This window comes from Scardinius erythrophthalmus (assembly GCF_964197995.2).
Source record: "Scardinius erythrophthalmus genome assembly, chromosome: 7".
In the NCBI taxonomy this organism is placed as follows: Eukaryota; Metazoa; Chordata; class Actinopteri; order Cypriniformes; family Leuciscidae; genus Scardinius; species Scardinius erythrophthalmus.
Genome location: NC_138227.1, coordinates 43043320 through 43061668, shown reverse-complemented (window position 1 = coordinate 43061668; position 18349 = coordinate 43043320). Strand labels below are relative to the sequence as shown.

The 18349-nt window shown below is 38.8% G+C and overlaps 1 protein-coding gene across 1 annotated transcript in view; it reads left to right on the top strand.

Moving 5' to 3' along the window:
* The first annotated feature begins 6010 nt into the window (after positions 1–6010).
* Positions 6011–18349, top strand: part of axl (AXL receptor tyrosine kinase) — a 44112-nt gene continuing 31773 nt past the window's right edge. The window contains exons 1-6 of the mRNA XM_081370795.1: positions 6011–6590; positions 10693–10900; positions 11449–11549; positions 11770–11952; positions 17470–17550; positions 18167–18282. Of these exons, the coding sequence (XP_081226921.1) occupies positions 6440–6590; positions 10693–10900; positions 11449–11549; positions 11770–11952; positions 17470–17550; positions 18167–18282 (840 nt within the window). The 5' untranslated portion in view covers positions 6011–6439. The remainder of the gene's footprint in view (positions 6591–10692; positions 10901–11448; positions 11550–11769; positions 11953–17469; positions 17551–18166; positions 18283–18349) is intronic.

Here is an 18349-nt window from a genome sequence, read left to right as displayed (position 1 = left end):
GTCAAGGTTGAAATGGATGTAGATGTTAAACGGCTTTTATACCTATTTTTTCCGTAGGCAATTGCCTTATCCAAAGCAGTCTGTTCAAAAGAGGGCAGGTCCTGCAGACCCTCCGCTATTACCAAATCGTAATGCTCCTTAAGGATGTTCATATTGACTTGCATCCATGTATTTGTATTTTGTTTGACCCGAGCTGTGGTTTCTACATTGGGGGAGGAGGGTTTGATAAAGGAGGTCAATTTATTGACTTGTCTAGTCATCCCTGTTGGAAATATATGTGTTCTCTGGAACACCTAACAATCACCTACTGATATTATCAATTTGATCCTTTGCTAGAACCTAAGAATTTTTAATACAATCTATTTTAGATCTATTGTAGTCCACATCACTAATTTCCCCAATTGGGGTTGTATCAACACTACACATACCCCAATAAACTGGTAAATAGTGTCCACCACTCCAAACCACACATAAGGACCGTCTAAACTCTCAAAACTTTGGACCTGGCTGCAAAGCCAGGATATAAAGATGTAATTTAGTATAACTTGATAGTGGTTCATTCAAGGTGCCAGAACTTTTTTTCTAGCAAGGAACAACTAGATTATTTTTAGAAAAAATAATGAAATGAATAAATTTCATATTAAATTCAGCAAGCTGAATGCTAAAAGAAAAAAGAAAAAAAGAAGAAATAACAAATAAGAAAGAAGAAAGAAGAGTTAATGGATTAATTTGGATTCTACAGCTGTACAATACGATTGTACAGCGGGACAATACTTTGAACATCAACAAGAAGTGACGTCACATAACATCGCTTAGAGCACCTTTAATACTGAGATACTAAAGAAAGAAATTTTGGGACTGTTTCTTTAAAAGTGTTTTAAATGCACAGATTTTGTTGCTGATGAGCTCGTTTGTCGTTCCAAACCTGTACGACTTTAGTTCATTTTCAGAACACGAATAAAGATATTTTGAGTTAAATATGGCAGATTTCCAGAACATGGAAGCGCTGGACTGTGTTTCCTACGCAAACAGCATAAGAGACTGACATGGAAGAGAAGAGATTGGCACACAAAAAGTATCCTTGTCGCTTCATAACATTACATTTGAACCACTGGAGTCACATGGACTATTTTAACAATGCCTTTACTACCTTTCTGGGCCTTGGACGTTTCAGTGAAGGGAGGGTCAGAAAGCTCTCTGATTTCATCAAAAATATCTTCATTTGAAGATGAACAAAAGTTTTACAGGTTTTATCCCTTTAATGATGTCTACTACTGTTCTGGGCCTTGAATGTGTAAATTGCGTTGGATCTCCATGGAGGGACAGAAAGCTCTCATTTAATTAAAAACTAATATTTAAGCAAGGGATAATGTACATTCCACCTTTAGAAAAGTGCATTGACATTTAAATAAATAAATAAATAAAAGAGAAGAAACTTGGAAAAAAGTAACTTAAAATGAGTGGCTTACAAGGAGAAATGTGTAAATATTAAAGGTTTCTGTTGGATAAACTTAAAACTATAGTTTGTAAATTGATAAATTGAGTTGCCATCAACTCAAGTCCAGCTGAAAACATGTAGAGTCTAATAGGATAAACACAAATAAAATTTGAGTTCTAAATACTCAAAAAGCTGATGCAAATGTAACACTTCTCATCCGACAGCACTCAAATCACAGGTGGACACGGAGAACTGCGTTTCATGCGTTGTTTACTGTAACACAACAAGGAGAAACATATATCATCTGTCGATAGTGGGCATTTACACACATACACATGCATCTAAGAGCAAAAAGAAATGAGAGATTCACCTGTGTTTGATTCGAAAACATGCTGTCAGCCATGCAACTTTTTTCCAAGTTACTTCTCTTTTATTTATTTATTTATTTATTTAAATGTCATTGCACTTTTCACAAAGTTCATCACATACAATCAACAACAATTAACATATTTGTTACATAACATCACTGAATCTTAATCTTGACAAATATTAAGTAACAAAAGAAACTAATTTTCTCAGAGCACATTTTACCTAGCACTTTTTAGTTTGGGGGGGTTAGGGGACGACCCCTTGTGGGACATTGCTTAATGTCGCCACAAGGGGTCACCAAACAATTATTAAATGATCAAAATAGTAATTTTGGTGAAAGACATAACATTTATAGTAAAAAAAAATTAACCATGTTACATCAATAGTTGCCTCGATTTTATTGTGTAAAACGGGCACAGTACATAGTATGCTTTACAGTGCAGAAACACTTCCGAGAGAGCTTTTCAAAGGGATGTTCAGAACCTCTCCACTTATCCTAAAGGTAATACTTCTTTTTCAAATCTATCAGGATTTGCTATGATTTCTGTAACATTTAGGGTAGAGACTATTTATACTATTTAAACTTAGTGCAAATAGTTTACCTTGTTGGCAAAGTATCCAGGTAACTGAAACCACTTTCATGTCTCTCATATCACACCTCCAACTTGCACTCTCACTCTTCCCCCATAAAAACTCAGCAGCCACATCTTGTTAGTGACTGTATTCAAAATGACCTTTGAGGAGTTTACTGTTACCGCCTTGTTTTGTCCTTTTTTTTCTTAACAGAAGCTTTAAAATAATTTACAGAAAGAATAAAAAATAATTTCAACTCATATTTATTTATTTGGTCAGTAGCCAACTATTAAGCGGGATAATTGTGACAGTGACAGGACATCACCAAGTTTATTTTGTAAAAATGGCCAGCTTACAATGCATTTTTCTTACATTTTAAATTATTTCTATGGAATAACATGTATTGGTGGATTGTACATATGGGATGTGAGTGATTAATAATATTATTTGCTGGTAGACTTTAGCTGCAAACAATAATGCTGAAAGTTTCATATCAGAGTTACAGAGGACTGAGCAAATAACAGGACTACCATCCCAATTCTGCTGTGCCACCCTTGAGCTCTTTGTACAGAAGAGCTGAACTGGGGGATTTTCCCATACCCCTAATTTCTTTGAAAGACACTAATCACAATTTGACATTGCTTTCAGACCTCACTTGTAGTTTTGTTAGCAACCAGAAGGTGGCGCACAGGTCATTTTTAGGAGCACGTTACACATATAATCTCAGCACTGCAATCTCTTTCTGGAGTTCAGTCAGTAAATCACATCTGTGAAAGTGTGAGCTTTAGCTTTTGAATTTAACCACATCTATGAGTTGACAGAGATCATGAGATAAAGGATGACCAGCTATAAATGGATGGAGGCTATTACAAGTGACAAAGTCTGTTGTTGTAAAACATTATCTCCCGGTTTCACAGTCAAGGTTTAAATCTAGATCAAAATGCATATTTGAGCTGATTTAACTGAAAGCAACATGCGGTGACATTTCTTAAAATATGCCAGAGCCATTGATTTGTCTCAAGATGCACACCTGGCTTAATCCTGGCTTAATCTAATATAAGCCTTGTCTGTGAAACCAGGCCTAGGTACTATTGATAACACTTAATCTGTGCATACAGGTCTCTGAGTACAATTCAGAATTTCTACTTGCCAGTATTTTCACAAGCACAAGGATATTGCCATCTTTGTGGGGACAAATTGGACAAACATTTAATGTGTCACAGAAATCCATGTTTTAACACATGATCAGTGAACTTAAAAACACAGCAGAGAAAGTTTCATCCTTGTCTGTAACACATCTTTCCCTCGCGGTTCAAAATGACCTGAAGCCCTAAAATTATACTTTTTTTTTTTTTTTTTGTCCAGAAAGCTTATTTTATATCATTTTACATTTTTAATGCATTTCTTGGGAGATTCTTTTTATTTTATTTACCTTTAAATGACTAGATTTGATCAATAAATGAATAGTAATTTAAGCACATTCCTCACATTCATTCAACTTCATGCATCAATTCAACAATTTCATGCATAACCCTTTTAATTCAGCTCAAAATATCTTACATTGGGAGTCTTTGAAGACCTCTTGTGGAAAATAATAATATAACATGATATTTCATGACTCTAGATGGCCTTATCGCTCTATATGGAGCAAATGAGCTGTTCTGCTGGGTCCTAAAGTCAGTTTTTCTTCAGTATGCATTCAGATACACATGTAGACATTACAATATATATAGTATATATATATATATATATTTTTTTTTTCATTATTTTTTTTTTCAAAGTTTTAGCATTTTTAGTTTGAATTTTGAGCATTTTTAGGGTTTTCTATGTGTACTGAAGCATTCCTCGCATTCCATTCATTCCTAAAGGGGTCAAATTGATCCGCAAAGGAAGGAATTGTTACTTTTTTAAATTTCAACCACAAAACTCCTCGAATCCATTAAAAAACATGTTTTTGTATATTCGTGGTTCAAGTGCGATAAAAGTCCTATAGAGCTTTCTGATGAACACTCAATTTAAAAAAAAAATGTAAAAAGATTTGAAATGAAAGGAAGTTAGAGAGCGTTCCATCAGTTGTACCAAATCAGCTGTCCCTCACACTGACTCTAGGCCATTCAAATAGTTGAGCTCTAGTATATGACCGGCTACAAACTGTTTTTCACAGAATTAATTACAAAGCTGAATTACAAAAAGTGAACAGTTGAGTTGTTTCTGCGGTTCTGTGGTCAGTTTTTCTTTGCAACCTATGTTTTAATGACATGATTGTCATCGTGATTTGAGGCAGACCTGGTCTAACCTGTTTGACAAGTTTAGTGAGACAGTTTAATCAGTGCTTGAAGTTCCCTCATATAAACCTAACCAACCCACACTAGCCCTTTCTGTCTGCCCAGACAAAATCTCCTCATCTCCTCAGTATTTTTGCATCCCCCCCCCCCCCTTCTCATTCTTTTAAGAACATGTTTGATACTTTCTGCCTCCTTTATCTCCCCCGTCTCTGTCTGTGTATTTGTGTGTGTGCATGTGTCTGTGAGAGAGAGAGAGAGAGAGAGAGAGAGAGAGAGTGCATGTGTGTGTCAGAGAGAGAGAGAGAGAGAGAGAGAGAGAGCTTGATTCCTTGGTTTCTTTTGAAAAGCAAGGACACAATGGGGTCTTTCTCAGATGGGTTCTGTCTCCATTAAAGACCCTGGGAACACTGCACGGACCCCTCAACCTCCTCTTAAAGGGCCAGAGAACTCTCCATCCAAAACAACCTGAGAGCGCAACAACAATCCCATGCATTTTCATGGGAAAAAGTAGGAATCAATTATTCATGAAGGGTGCGTGAAGCCCACCTATCTTACACTCTCCCTGAGTTCGCCCAAACAAACTTCACCCATATTTATCATCTTTCCCGAGCCCTGTATGAACATGCTGTACTCTCTCACCCGCAGACATAACCATGAGAGCGACATAACAAACTAGAAAACAAGAGATTATACACACAGAGACACACAAATTAGTGTGTGTCTACCTTTATACTCAATGTGATTGAAGTTTAAATGTCTTCACTTGAGCAAAGATCATCAAAACATCATATTCTTAAAGTGATTCATGAATTTTTGGAATATTTTCTCTAGATTGAACAGGTTTTACACAAATATACACAACCAGTTACAAGATTAGATGACTTATTATTATTAGTCAAGTCAAGTGTGCAAGTCTAATCACCTTTATTTATATAGCGCTTTTTACAATACTGACTGTTTCAAAGCAGCTTTACAGTGATAACAGGAAAATAAGGCAACCAAGTTTGTTTTGGGTGTACAGCAGATCTAGATCAATAGATCAGATTACTGTCTTACACATCTGAGTACTATTAAAATCATTAAAACTATAAAATAACACATGTGGGATTTACATAGTGATAATTTGCCTTGAGTGTGGACTATCAGCCAAACTTTAACTTTAGTCATTGCATAAAACGACTCACCCTTAGACAATCTCAGTAAGATTTAAAGTATATTTAGTGTGTCCGTAGGTTAGTCGAGTCTGCTATAGGTGAAGGGGGTTGTTGTGTATTGGAGCACTGAGAGGGAGGGCGAGATGGAGGAGGAGGAGGAGGGGAGGAGAACGACAGAAAGGACAAAAGTTGAGTGGAGGAATGTGAGTTTGTCTGAAGGGGAATAAAGGAGTCCTGATGGAAGAGAGTTTTGGAGGCAAAGGGAAAATCTGACAAAAATACGCGTCGTGATTCCAAAAATAACAACTCTGACTGGCTGGAAAACTCTGGAGCGCTTTTTTGGTTTTGGCTTCACGCGCTTCAATAGCTTACTTCACGTTCAGGATTACTAAAACTTTTTTAGCTTTAAAAAGAAAGAAAGAAAGAAAAAAAGTTTACGCTGCTTTTTGAAACAGATTTTGATGACAATTTTGGGGACGACCTGACAGCTTCTATTTTGAACTTGAGGATTCGAGTTTTCCTCTGTTTTTTTCTTCTGAAACTTTTTGAAGTTGAATAAGGAATCTGCCAGAATCGCTCATCTGTGGGAAGTTGAAGCGCTGGAGCGCTGGAGCGATGCGATGATGATGATGCGATCTGAGTCCACCGTCACTGAGTCCCACACGACACCGAACCCGAACCCGAAACCAGACAAAAGAATGACCGGGTCGAACCTTTTCACTCTGTTACTCTTGCTAGTGTTGCGCCTCGGGTCCGCGGAGCATGTGTCAGGTACGAGATTTGTGGATTCAAAACTTTTTCAAGTCAATGCATTAACGTTTCAAAGGTTTCCTGAGCTTCAACCTGATTTAATATTAGTAGGACAATCGTAAAACAGTTGTCTGAAAAAATTATTCGGACACTATAGTTAGTCTTTAAACTTGTTTGAATGTCATTGAATTAGAAAACTAAAAGAGTTAAGGATGAAGATAAAGTATTGTGAGGCTTTTTATTTGAACATTTTCGTAGTTAAATATAAACTACGTGTCTACATATGTGGTTACTTTGCAGTGTGACTGTGAACTTGAGGGGAACGTTTTATACACTTAATAAAATGGCCAAAGGAAAATGCAAATAATTGCAATTTAGACAAATGAATACAGTTTTAAGAAATGATATTGTGACTAAAGTGTCCAAAAACTTTTTGGGGCCCATACAGCATCTTTTAGATCTCATATATCATGTCATTGATGACAGAAACAAATAAACAGTGAAAGATGCTTGACAACATAGGCCTATGTAGTTTACTCTGAACTCATGTACTGTATGTACATGCTTTATTTATTTCACACCGGTTTTGCTCAGTGGCTAGTTTTAGAAGTTTGTGTGATATTATTATAATTGTTTCAATTTTCAACACAATTGGTCTGTTTTCATCTGACAGAGCAAAGCTAAATCCTACATTGAAGGAGGGGCCTGAGGTATATCTTGAGACAAGAATATCTTATAGACTTGAGGGTGGGCTCTTTTGACTTAGTAAGGTTCGTAAGAAACCACCCCCTAACAACACCCTAACAATAACATCGCATGACCTTAGCAACTAGCCATCCTAGCAACCACACTGCATCATGTGTGACTTTTGCACAACCAAGCATCATTCACATTTTCCTCAGGATCTGTAAAAGTTGATTGCAACACTGTCTTGCACAAGATAATGGGTTTGAGTGTTTACCAGATACAAACTTAGAGTTGTTTCAAGTTGTCTATGAGTGGCCCTTATGTGTGATGTTAAATTGAGCGAAGAATCTGAGTCTGGCAGATCGGACACTTGTCAGACTCTCCCATCAAATATCCCAGACTGTGAAGACGGGCAGCCTAAACATGCAGCGTGGATAATGTGGGGAAGTGGGGACCGGTGAGGGATTTCAGAAAGAATGTGACTCAGGGGCCATGCTGAATCAGACAGGGGAAATGATGGATTGGGTTTGGGGCAAAGGGACAGATGAGGGGATGAATTGAATGAAGAATGGAATAAAAAGCCACAAGTGAAAACATAAAGGAGGAAAGAAAAAGAGATTTGTGTTAGACTGGGCCGGTAATGGAGAGGGGTGCTCTCCTGCAGGTTAGTAGTTGTCTTTGACAGGTTTTTACTGATGAGAGAAACACCATGACATTTTACAAGACTGTACAATATAGTGTTATGGAGGAAGTGCTATAATGAAAAATGCAAGTCAAAATGAAATCAAAATTGGCCCTATTTTCTTGCTTATTGCATTCATTTTGTCAACTTTTAGGAGTACACTGTGTATAGATTACATATAGTTGGCCTTAAACCTAACAGATATGTCATGACATGGACTAAAATATACAGTTTTGACAAACTCAACTGATCATTGCAGAACTGCCATATACAGGACACTTTTCACAATACAATCTGTTCTAACCGGAAAGATTCTTCTTGTTGAATAGTCAAGAATACAGAAGTTTCTTCTTGATGAACTAACAGTTTCTTTTGAAAAATATGCAACATCAGGAAAAGTGCATCAGGACATCAGTAAGCTGCATGCACACAAAGAGAGTTGAGGTTAGAGTTGACTGCCCACTTTCAGGCCATCATAAAAAGAGAGATGGTAAAAAGAACTAGTGAAGCTAAAAGCCACTAGGCTATAGCAATATATATAAAAACTAGCTATGACAGGAGGGTTTTAGTGGGCCTCATTTTAATCAACTTGGGACTCGCATCTCTGAGTGTGTGTGTGTGTGTGTGTGTGTGTGTGTGTGTGTGTGTGTGTGTGTGTGTGTGTGTGTGTGTGTGTGTGTGTGTGTGTGTGTGTGTGTGTGTGTGTGTGTGTGTGTGTGTGTGTGTGTGTGTGCGTGTGTGTATGTGTGTGTGTTCTCCTAAACCTTCACTGAAAGATTGTCTGTGTCAACATGTTGTTCAGCCCATTCATATTTGAACAGACTCCAGATGCATTGTAAGGAAATTTGTTAAACTAAAAAAAAAAAAAATCCTTTAATTTAAATTTGTACGTTTTGTGTTTTTGTTGAGTGTGCCCCTGAATGTGAGGAGTGGGCCAAAGTTTCCGAAAGTCAGTCCTTTTCCTTGTTGTTGAGAACGTAGGCCCACATAGAAGAGGGATGATTGTGTTAGTGCTTTGGATGCCATATCCGACTGGGTGAAATAATTTTCATAGGGTCAAAGGTTAAAGGGTCATGGCAGTGTCTGACAGCTTTGAAAATCCAAAACTTGAGTTATTAACACTTTCCCCTCCATTGATGGAAATTTCAGTCATTTGTGAGAAAACGCTTCCCCGCGATCTAGCTTTCCGTGTTTTCACTGTTATATGGTAGGGGGCGCTATTACGCATCTTCTGAAAGAGCGCTGAATCTCCGGATCAAAACACAGGCGGGATGCAAGAACAAGCGATAGCAAATGTAAGCAGATGCATATGTAAAATAACGCGATCATCAACAATAAACAGCATACAAATCAAAACTGCGTAATGTTACTGAACGAAATGTCGACCCAGGACGAGCTCTAGGACTGTGAAGCTTTGAGGGTGTTGCTACTCGATCTACTCCATCTGTGTTTGATCATCGTTCTGAATCTAATCTGGATGTAGTTTTTTGCTAAAAATGTTGCTTTTTTTATGAAACTCATACCCACATTCAAATGTTGATAAAAAATTAATGCATGAAGCTAGAATAAAACTTTTTTTTTTTTTTTTTTTTAAGTAGAGTCTGTTCTTTCTTTTTGATATACTGCATGTTTAGATATTCATACATCAAAATATTCTGGGGGTCATGAAAATTTAATGAAAAAGATCAAAAAGCGGTGGCTGGCAACTTTTTTTTTTTTTTTTTTATCGCTGGCGGGGAAAGAGTTAAGCCGGAAGGAATTCGGAGTGAGTTGCATCATCCGAAGCTAAACTACATGGATCTGGCTGGATTACATGCCTCTGGTATCTCTCAGGCTTCAGCTGCAGAGCTTGTTATCCACTCCATGCTGACAAAAGAATTTAAAACATTCCAGTTCTTCAGGCAGATGGGCATGCATGGAGCCAGTGGAAAGTGGACCACCGTGGCCAAGCTGATGTTTGACAGAGAGCTGATTTGCAGTCTTACCGTCTTATTTTGTTGTGCTTTTGAATGCCTCGCCTTCAAAATCAGTTCACAGACATACACCACTGGCATTGAAAAGGAGGTTTGTCTGATAAGTTCACGTGATGTTCACTTGGATTGAGAGACAACGAGGTAAACAAAAAACCCTTAGATTTAAATGGAAGGGCCTGAGCCATAGCATTGACACTTTGGGGTGAACTCATAGTAACCCCTAAGAAGAAGGGTGGTTTTTAGCCCATGCCCTGGACTCAACACACCTGATTCAGCTTATCATTGACACTACAAGATAGGTGTGCTAGATAAGGACCAGGGCTGGGAAACACTGCGTCCCACAGAGAAACAGCCTTAAAATACTTACAACACCTTAGCCACCGCATACCAATGACCCTAGCAAGAACCGCGCAACGTTTTCTTCAGGGAATGTAAACAGCTAGTTTTTTTTAATAAAGTCATGATGATTTTTTTTTTCTCTTCTGATGGATGAACCCTTTCAATATGATAACCAGCTCTTCAAACATCAGCAAATTGCATGTCCAAAAGAGCACCATGTTTTTGTGGTCATTTACCATTCTAGTGCTTTGACGTACTTTGGAGCACCATGTAAAAGTCTTGCCGTGGCAATTATTTAGCACTATGGTATATTTCAAATTATCAAAAATTTGCTTAATTTATCTTACTCTTCAAAACTAACACAGGTTGTGTAAGCTGAAGTGATGGACTTGACTTTACCTCTGACTTAATGATTTTTCCATGGTCTTCCTGCACTGTGCAGGGCTGAGTTTCGTGGAGAGCCCTGGGAATGTGACTTCCTCTCTGGGGAAGGCAGTGGAGGTTAAGTGCGTCCTGCGAGCAGACGGGGTGGACCATGGACCGCTGGATGTGTTCTGGCAGAAGGAGGGAAAACTGCTGGACTTGGCTGAGCTCAACCAGATGCAGGTCCCCGTAGATGAAAACAGCTGGCTGGTTATCAGTAAACTCAAGTAGGAATGCCGTCTTTACCGTGCATATCTGTTTCTTTTGGACGTTTACACTGCCATTCAAGTGAACTGGTTTTTCTGTTTCCTCTGTCCATGATTGGTGTTGGCACCATTACTTTTATAACTAGCGTGTTGCATATTATTGCGTTAATGCCCGATAAAAAGACTGAATTACGTTAAATCCTGAATTTTTGGACAGTAACGTGATAGTTACAGTACACAGAAAAATTACAAAATATTTAGCTTATTAGAAAAAGCAACTAGGGTCTTATTCTATAAATTCTTAAAGTATCATATTACTTTACTTGCTACTTCTGAATGTAATCTCATTACATCAATTTTTTATTTTTTTATTTTAAACAACCTTGTGCTTTCTCTAAAGCTGATTGGTACAACAGCTCATGAGTCCGATCCCCAATGAACACACATACTGATCAAACTGAAACCTTTCTAAGCTCTGAAATTTACTTTGAGAGAAAAGTGTTTGCCAAATGAATACATCAAAATGTGACTACAATGTCAGATTAAAAGCATCCACTTTCTGCTTACAGGATAGAGGAGGTAAGGCTCTCAGATATGGGCTCCTATCGGTGTGTGGTTTACTTCGATTCACAGAAGACATTATCCAATGAGGGGCACATTCAAGTAGAAGGTATTATCTTTCTTTAGTGTATGTTTCTTAAAATACAATGTTCTCTTTAAATTCGCATGGGCTTTGTGATGGGAATATACTGTATGTGCAAAGAGGTGGAAACAAGCTTTGTGAGTCTGGCCTGGGTTGAGACTAACTATAGACTGTACTGTTGGGAACTCCTCTATTGCACATTATTGATACATTTATAGATTTTCAATCTCTCTATTTTCTCCTTCAGGTCTCCCTCATTTCTCAGTGGAACCGCACCATTTGTCAGTAGTGGCTAATGTAGGGCTGAGTCTGCACTGTGAGGCTCATGGTCCTCCTGAACCTGTGCGGGTCATCTGGCTACAGGACGGGGCTCCTCTCAATAACCTGGATGACCCGATATCACTGTCGCCCTCAACACTCCACCTCTCAGGTATTTATCTATCTTGTCTCAGCTGTATACTGTTGTTTACAACTTGGCTTTCCTAACAACAAATTCCTTGTCGCTGTCTGGCGGAAACCTTGTGTTCCTATATCTCGTCTTTTTTTCCATAATCAGTGCTTATTGATCACCCTTGAAGTCTGTCTGTGAGTTTTGCAAATATTTAACCAATGAAATGTTGACAAAACCTCGAAGCTCCACCTCTGTTTTGAATGACGTGCCACAGACAGTTTGAGCAGTTTCTGCACCAACAATGCAAGGGTAAATACAGAACTGGTAAAGCATTTTCTTTGCACAAACACTATGCATATAAAGGCAAAATTTTCATGTATTTGAGGAGCAGAGACGAGCGTCTTAGGCTAGCATTTGCTGTCTAGTCATAGCCAGTGTTGGGGAAAGTTACGACTGAAAGTAATGCATTACAATATTGTGTTATTCCCTAAAAAAAGTAACTAATCGCACTAGTTACTTTTTTATGGAAAGTAATGTTACAATTGCGTTACTTTTTCTCATCTGGACAGGGCTTGCTTGTATGTTTTTAATGGCAAAAAAACAAATAAGCCTCAGGCTGAATGAAATGCAGATTCACTTCTGTGCAGTAGAGGGCGCAGCTCAAACAAACCTTTAGCTGTGCTGCCATTCTGGATTGTAGAAGAATAATACACAGGAAAAGTTCAACAATTATACTTAAAGGGTTAGTTCACCCAAAAATGAAAATTCTGTCAGTAATTACTCACCCTCATGTTGTTCCAACCGCGTAAGACCTTCGTTCATCTTCGGAACACAAATTAAGATATTTTTGATTAAATCTGAGAGTTGTCTCACTCCTCCATAGGCTTTCAGAGGGACCGAAACTTGCTGGCCCAGAAAAGTTATTAAAGAGATCGTTAATATAGTCCAAGTGACTACAGTGGCTTAATCCTAAGTATATCAAGCGACGAGAATACTTTTTGTGCGCAAAAACAAACAAAAATAACGACTTTATTCCACTATTCATTTCCTTCTCTCTGGGCCTCGTAGTGTTTTTGCGCTGCGCGTCTGTGTTGCACGTCATCACGCATCACACACATGACCCGCTTCGGCCAATTGTGAGCCTACGTGGTGACGTGTAACACAGACGCGCTACGCAAAAACACTACGTGAACCAACTAGAGGCCCAGAGAGAAGGAAATGAATAGTGGAATAAAGTCGTTATTTTTGTTTGTTTTTGCGCACAAAAAGTATTCTCGTCGCTTGATAAACTTAAGATTGAGCCACTGTAGTCACTTGGACTATATTAACGATCTCTTTAATAACTTTTCTGGGCCAGCAAGTTTCGGTCCCTCTGAAAGCCTATGGAGGAGTGAGACAACTCTCAGATTTAATCAAAAATATCTTAATTTATGTTCCGAAGATGAACGAAGGTCTTACGCGGTTGGAACAACATGAGGGTGAGTAATTACTGACAGAATTTTCATTTTTGGGTGAACTATCCCTTTAAGTAAAAAACTAAAAAACACAAATGTAATGTTTATCTAAAATCATTTTTGCTTATTTATTAGGTTGAATTGGATCATCAAAGGACAGCTGCAGAGACATTGGTTAATAAAATGAGATAACATATACTTGTCTAATTTAACATTATTGCAGGTTTGCATTTCACTGTTTCTATTAATTTTGTGGAATACTGGATCAGTTTTTGTGCAGTGAGATAATAGAGAGTAAATGCTCACATTAATCCAGAACTACAGTAAACATGTACACACAGCGCACAAAACGCCTCTGCACTTTCTCCTGATTTCTCTCAACATGGGGACAGGACAGTCAATAAATGGGAAAACAAAGTGACTTGAGTTGCTTATTTGAGAAAGTAACAGAAATTTTGTTATTCACTTAAAAATAATCTGTTACTTTACTAGTTACTTGAAAAAAGTAATCTGATTACATAACTCAAATTACTTGTAATGCGTTACCCCAACACTGGTCATAGCTGGAAAAACTTAAGGCTCACATAGATACTATACACTCTGTAACCTGTATGTGGTCATACTAATGACGGAAAAAACACATGGACATACAAGGTTTCCCTCGACAGCGCTGACATGTAACTCTTCTCACTTCAATAATAAATAATGTTGCGGTAACACCATACACTATAATTATGTGCTGCTATTATTAGTGGTGTTTGCCAGTGTTATAAACACTTCCCTTACGTAACAAAAATATATGGGAATATTTTGTGTTAAAAACTCAAATTTGGAGTTAAAAAACTACTGTCAGGATTTACTAAAGACAAGCAGTGAAACATTTGTGAAAAGGCGTGGACATTTTGCAGCTGATCTTATTGCATACGCATCTGTAGGAGTTTCCCTTTCAGACACAATTTATAGGAGGAGAGTATTTAAATGAATCATTACTAAGGTTTGCACTCGTCAATGTACTGGTGTTTGCGCCATTATCTACCTCCCCAAACAAGCATGTCTTTAACCAGACGCTAACTGATAGATTGTGTTGGTCATTATGGAAATGATCCAGCTGTGTCTGTGTTCTTTCATACGTGTGTCGTCAGTAGATCACGCTCTGAACTTTCCTCTCCCATCAGCACTTTTTTGGAATTGCGCTCTCACGCTAATCTGCCCTGTTTAGTAAATCTGGCCCTAAGTATTAAACTGTGGTGCGTAACCCATCCTGTAGTGTGAAGAAATTCCCCTAGACTTGACGGAGATACCCAAGCCATATATAGATACCTGAGGCCTTTTGAATAAACTGCTTAGACTAATATTACAAGTTAGTCATCTATTTCTTTCTTTGAGACATTCTTTCTTTAAGACCAGTCTCTCTCGCGCACACGCACACACACACACACACACACACACACACACATACACTCTTTGTAGCAGGCGGCCTGTCTGGCTGTTTTCCAAATGGGAATCATCCTTTGAGACGCTGGCCTTTGCTTACTGGTGAAAGAGCAGCAGGAGATGAGAGGAAGGCCAGACAGGAAGAAAGAAAGAGTGGAGGGGGAAAAAAGAGGAGGAGGAGGAGGAGGAAGAAGAGGAGGAGGCCTTTGAAAACCTGCCACAGCAGAGTGCCACATACAGCCTGTGTTGTTGTTCCAGCTGTACTGAGCTGGAGAGAGAGAGAGAGAGAGACAGAGGGAGCGAGAGAGAGAGAGAGAGAGAGAGAGAGAGAGAGAGAGAGAGAGAGAGAGAGAGAGAGAGAGAGAGGGAGGCTTTGACTCATCATGGATAACTGACCATTAGTTGTGCATTCACATCTTTGGAATGAAACACTTCTGCTTGCACACACACACACACACACTGACTCACGCTCATTCAAGAATTTCATAAACTAAAATGGCGGTTCTTTCCGTCCATAACATTCCTTCTGTCAATGCAGCAGCACAATCCTCACAGAGAGAACATTTAACACTTCGTAAAGCATTCAGTGCTGTTTGCTCAGGCGAGCAACATTATTATTACCATATACTTATGGTCAGGATAAAACAGCATTAAGTAGGCTATTACATTTTGAGGAGACGTGTGCTATTACTTTTCCAGGCAATTAGGATTTCGGCCTAACAGATACAGTATTAAAACAAGAAAAACAAACACCCATAAATCTGCTGATAGTCATACACATCACCTTAATAAACACATAGCAAATGCCCACAATACCCTTTCATCACGACCACACGTTCTGCAAAGGCACTCCAGTTTGTATTTGATTTCTTTGGCAGTAAAGTATAGCTGCAAAATTAGCTGCATGCTTCTTAAATGTGATAATTTTGTCTTTTGTAGTTGAAAGGTCATTTGTATTGTGGGAAAGTGCATTATAATGCAAATACCTTCTTCCAGGTTTGTATGATATGGCAAAAACATGGTTATTAGTTGAGTAACTGATGGGTTTAAAATAAGACTTGTTTTCCTTCAATCTGTGCTGATGAAAACAGATTGTGTTTTGGGGAAGGAAACAGAATGAGGTGAAACTAGATGTGTCTTGTGCTCTCTCTCTCTCTCTCTCTCTCTCTCTCTCTCTCTCTCTCTCTCTCTCTCTCTCTCTCTCTGAGTGACTCTTGATATTGAACTTCTGTGGCCTTTCATCAATGGACACATAGTGTTCCTGAATGACACACATAAGCGTTATTTTCTCTGAAAGTGCGAAGAATGCTGTGTGTGAGAAAGAGGGCCTTCATTTGACATGTTTCTGTGAATGTCAGCATGCGCAGTGTGTGTGTGTGAGTGTGTGTGTGTGTGTGTGTGTGTGTGTGTGTGTGTGTGTGTGTGTGTGTGTGTGTGTGTGTGTGTGTGTGTATGTGCTCTCCTCTCCTCAGTGTTTTCCTTAAAGCAGAAGTAGCTCTTTTCAAATCAGCTCTTTAATTTCCCAAATGAATGAGTTTTTAACCTACAAACACATTCTGAAACTCAACCACAACCACAACCACAAGCCAACACAACTTTGGGTAACACTTTAGACAATCTGTTGACTAAAGTAATGTTGCAACTACATGTCAACAACTAACTCTAATTAGTATTATTACAGTATACTGCTTAATAACTGTTTATTTTAAAGCTCCTCAACAGACAATCTACTGACTATAAGTAACTTTGCAAGTACATGTCAACTTATTCTACTAACCCAAACCTAACAGTCTACTAAGGGTGTATTCACACCTGCCTCATTTGGTTCGATTGAATCGAACTCTAGTTTGTTTCCCCCCTTGGTGCGGACCTTTTGGGCAGGTGTGAATACAGCAATCGAACTCGGGTGCGGACCAAACAATTGAACCGAGACCCAGCTGAAGAGGTGGTCTCGGTACGGTTCCAAACGAACTCTGGTACGGTTCGTTTATGGTGTGAACATGAACCGACCCAATTGCAGAAAACTGCGCCTTTTTATTTGACTGCTCTTATGAGGATACTTAACAAAACGGACATTTTGGCATAATGGTGTCTAAAGCGAGCGAGCAAGAGCGCGCGCACGGCAGAGAGCGAGAGACCTTGCGTGTGTGTGTGCGCTAGTGTGCCTCACGAAGCGCATGTAACGACCCAAGCAATCAATTATCAGTGCGGGCGGGCTTTTATCTATACCATATAGTTTCTTCATATTGCGTTTGTAGAGAATAACACCAAATCAGTAAAATAACAAATATTACATTACGAAATATCTCCATGCTGATCCTGTTTGTGCACTTCCTGCTTTTCCCTGCTTGAGAATTCCTGTCCAATGAATGGACGACCTTATCACACGTGTGGTTTCGTTTACACATTTTGGTTCACTTGCAAAAAGAACAGTGTGAAAGCGAACCGTACCAAACAAAAAAAATCAACATTCTATTTGGTCCGGACCAAAGCAAGTGAACTATCGGACTTTCCTGGTGTGAATACACCCTAATACTCTACTGAAAGATAGTTAGTTGACATGTAGGTGCAACATTACTTCTAATCAACAGAAAATGAAGTGTAACCCAACTTTGCAGATTTTAGTTTTTTAGTTTCAGATTTCTCATGTTGTTTCACTCCTCAACAGGTCTGAATAAAACCAGCTCTTTCTCCTGTGAGGCGCACAATCGTAAAGGTGTGGCCTCGTCTGGCACGGGCACTGTGACCGGTAAGTGGGACGTCCTGAAGTGAGGGTGCTTTTATGTGCTTCTAGGCCCTGTTTTACCTGCCATTCACGAGTGGTCAGCCAAGACAGTGTCTTGCTAAACATGGCTCTCTCATCGCATGAGAGTCGTGAGCCACAATTGATTCCAGTAATATTTAATGCTGCAGTAAGCTAAAACATACATAGTTCATTTCATTTATAAGGTGATGTGCAGTGGGAGACAGTGAAATTGGTGAGCAGTTGAGGACGAGTTGGAAGTGAGGGACAATGTAATTATTTACGATACGACTCCTCGAGGTTGGCTTGTATAGTGCTCTCGTTGTAACAGCTCACTGTGAACAAACAAAAATCACGGCGAATTGTGATGAATGGCGATACGTGATGTGAAAGTCACAAGAATCCCGATATGACTGTTCAGACGGAGGCTGCGTAAACATCAGACCTGTCTCTGTGCTCTTCACACTGTTATGAAAAAGTTGATCTCAGTCACATGTGAGCAAAAATATTAGCATATTTTGCCTGCAGTCTGAATGTAGACAAAAGGTGCGAACACAAATTTATTTTAGCTATTTTTTTTAGCAATAAATGTTTTATATCTATCTTTGATCTTTCTGTCTAGTCCTTCCTTCCCAGCCCCATGACGTTAAAGCCGAAGATGTCACTAATTCAAGTATCCGTCTGTCTTGGCGCATGGGCTTTGGAGGAATCTATCCCATCAGCCTCTGCTTTGTTCAGGTACCTTCAGAAACTTTCTTTCAGTAGATCGATCACAGAATGAGTGAATGTGTGTTTGTTTCAAACT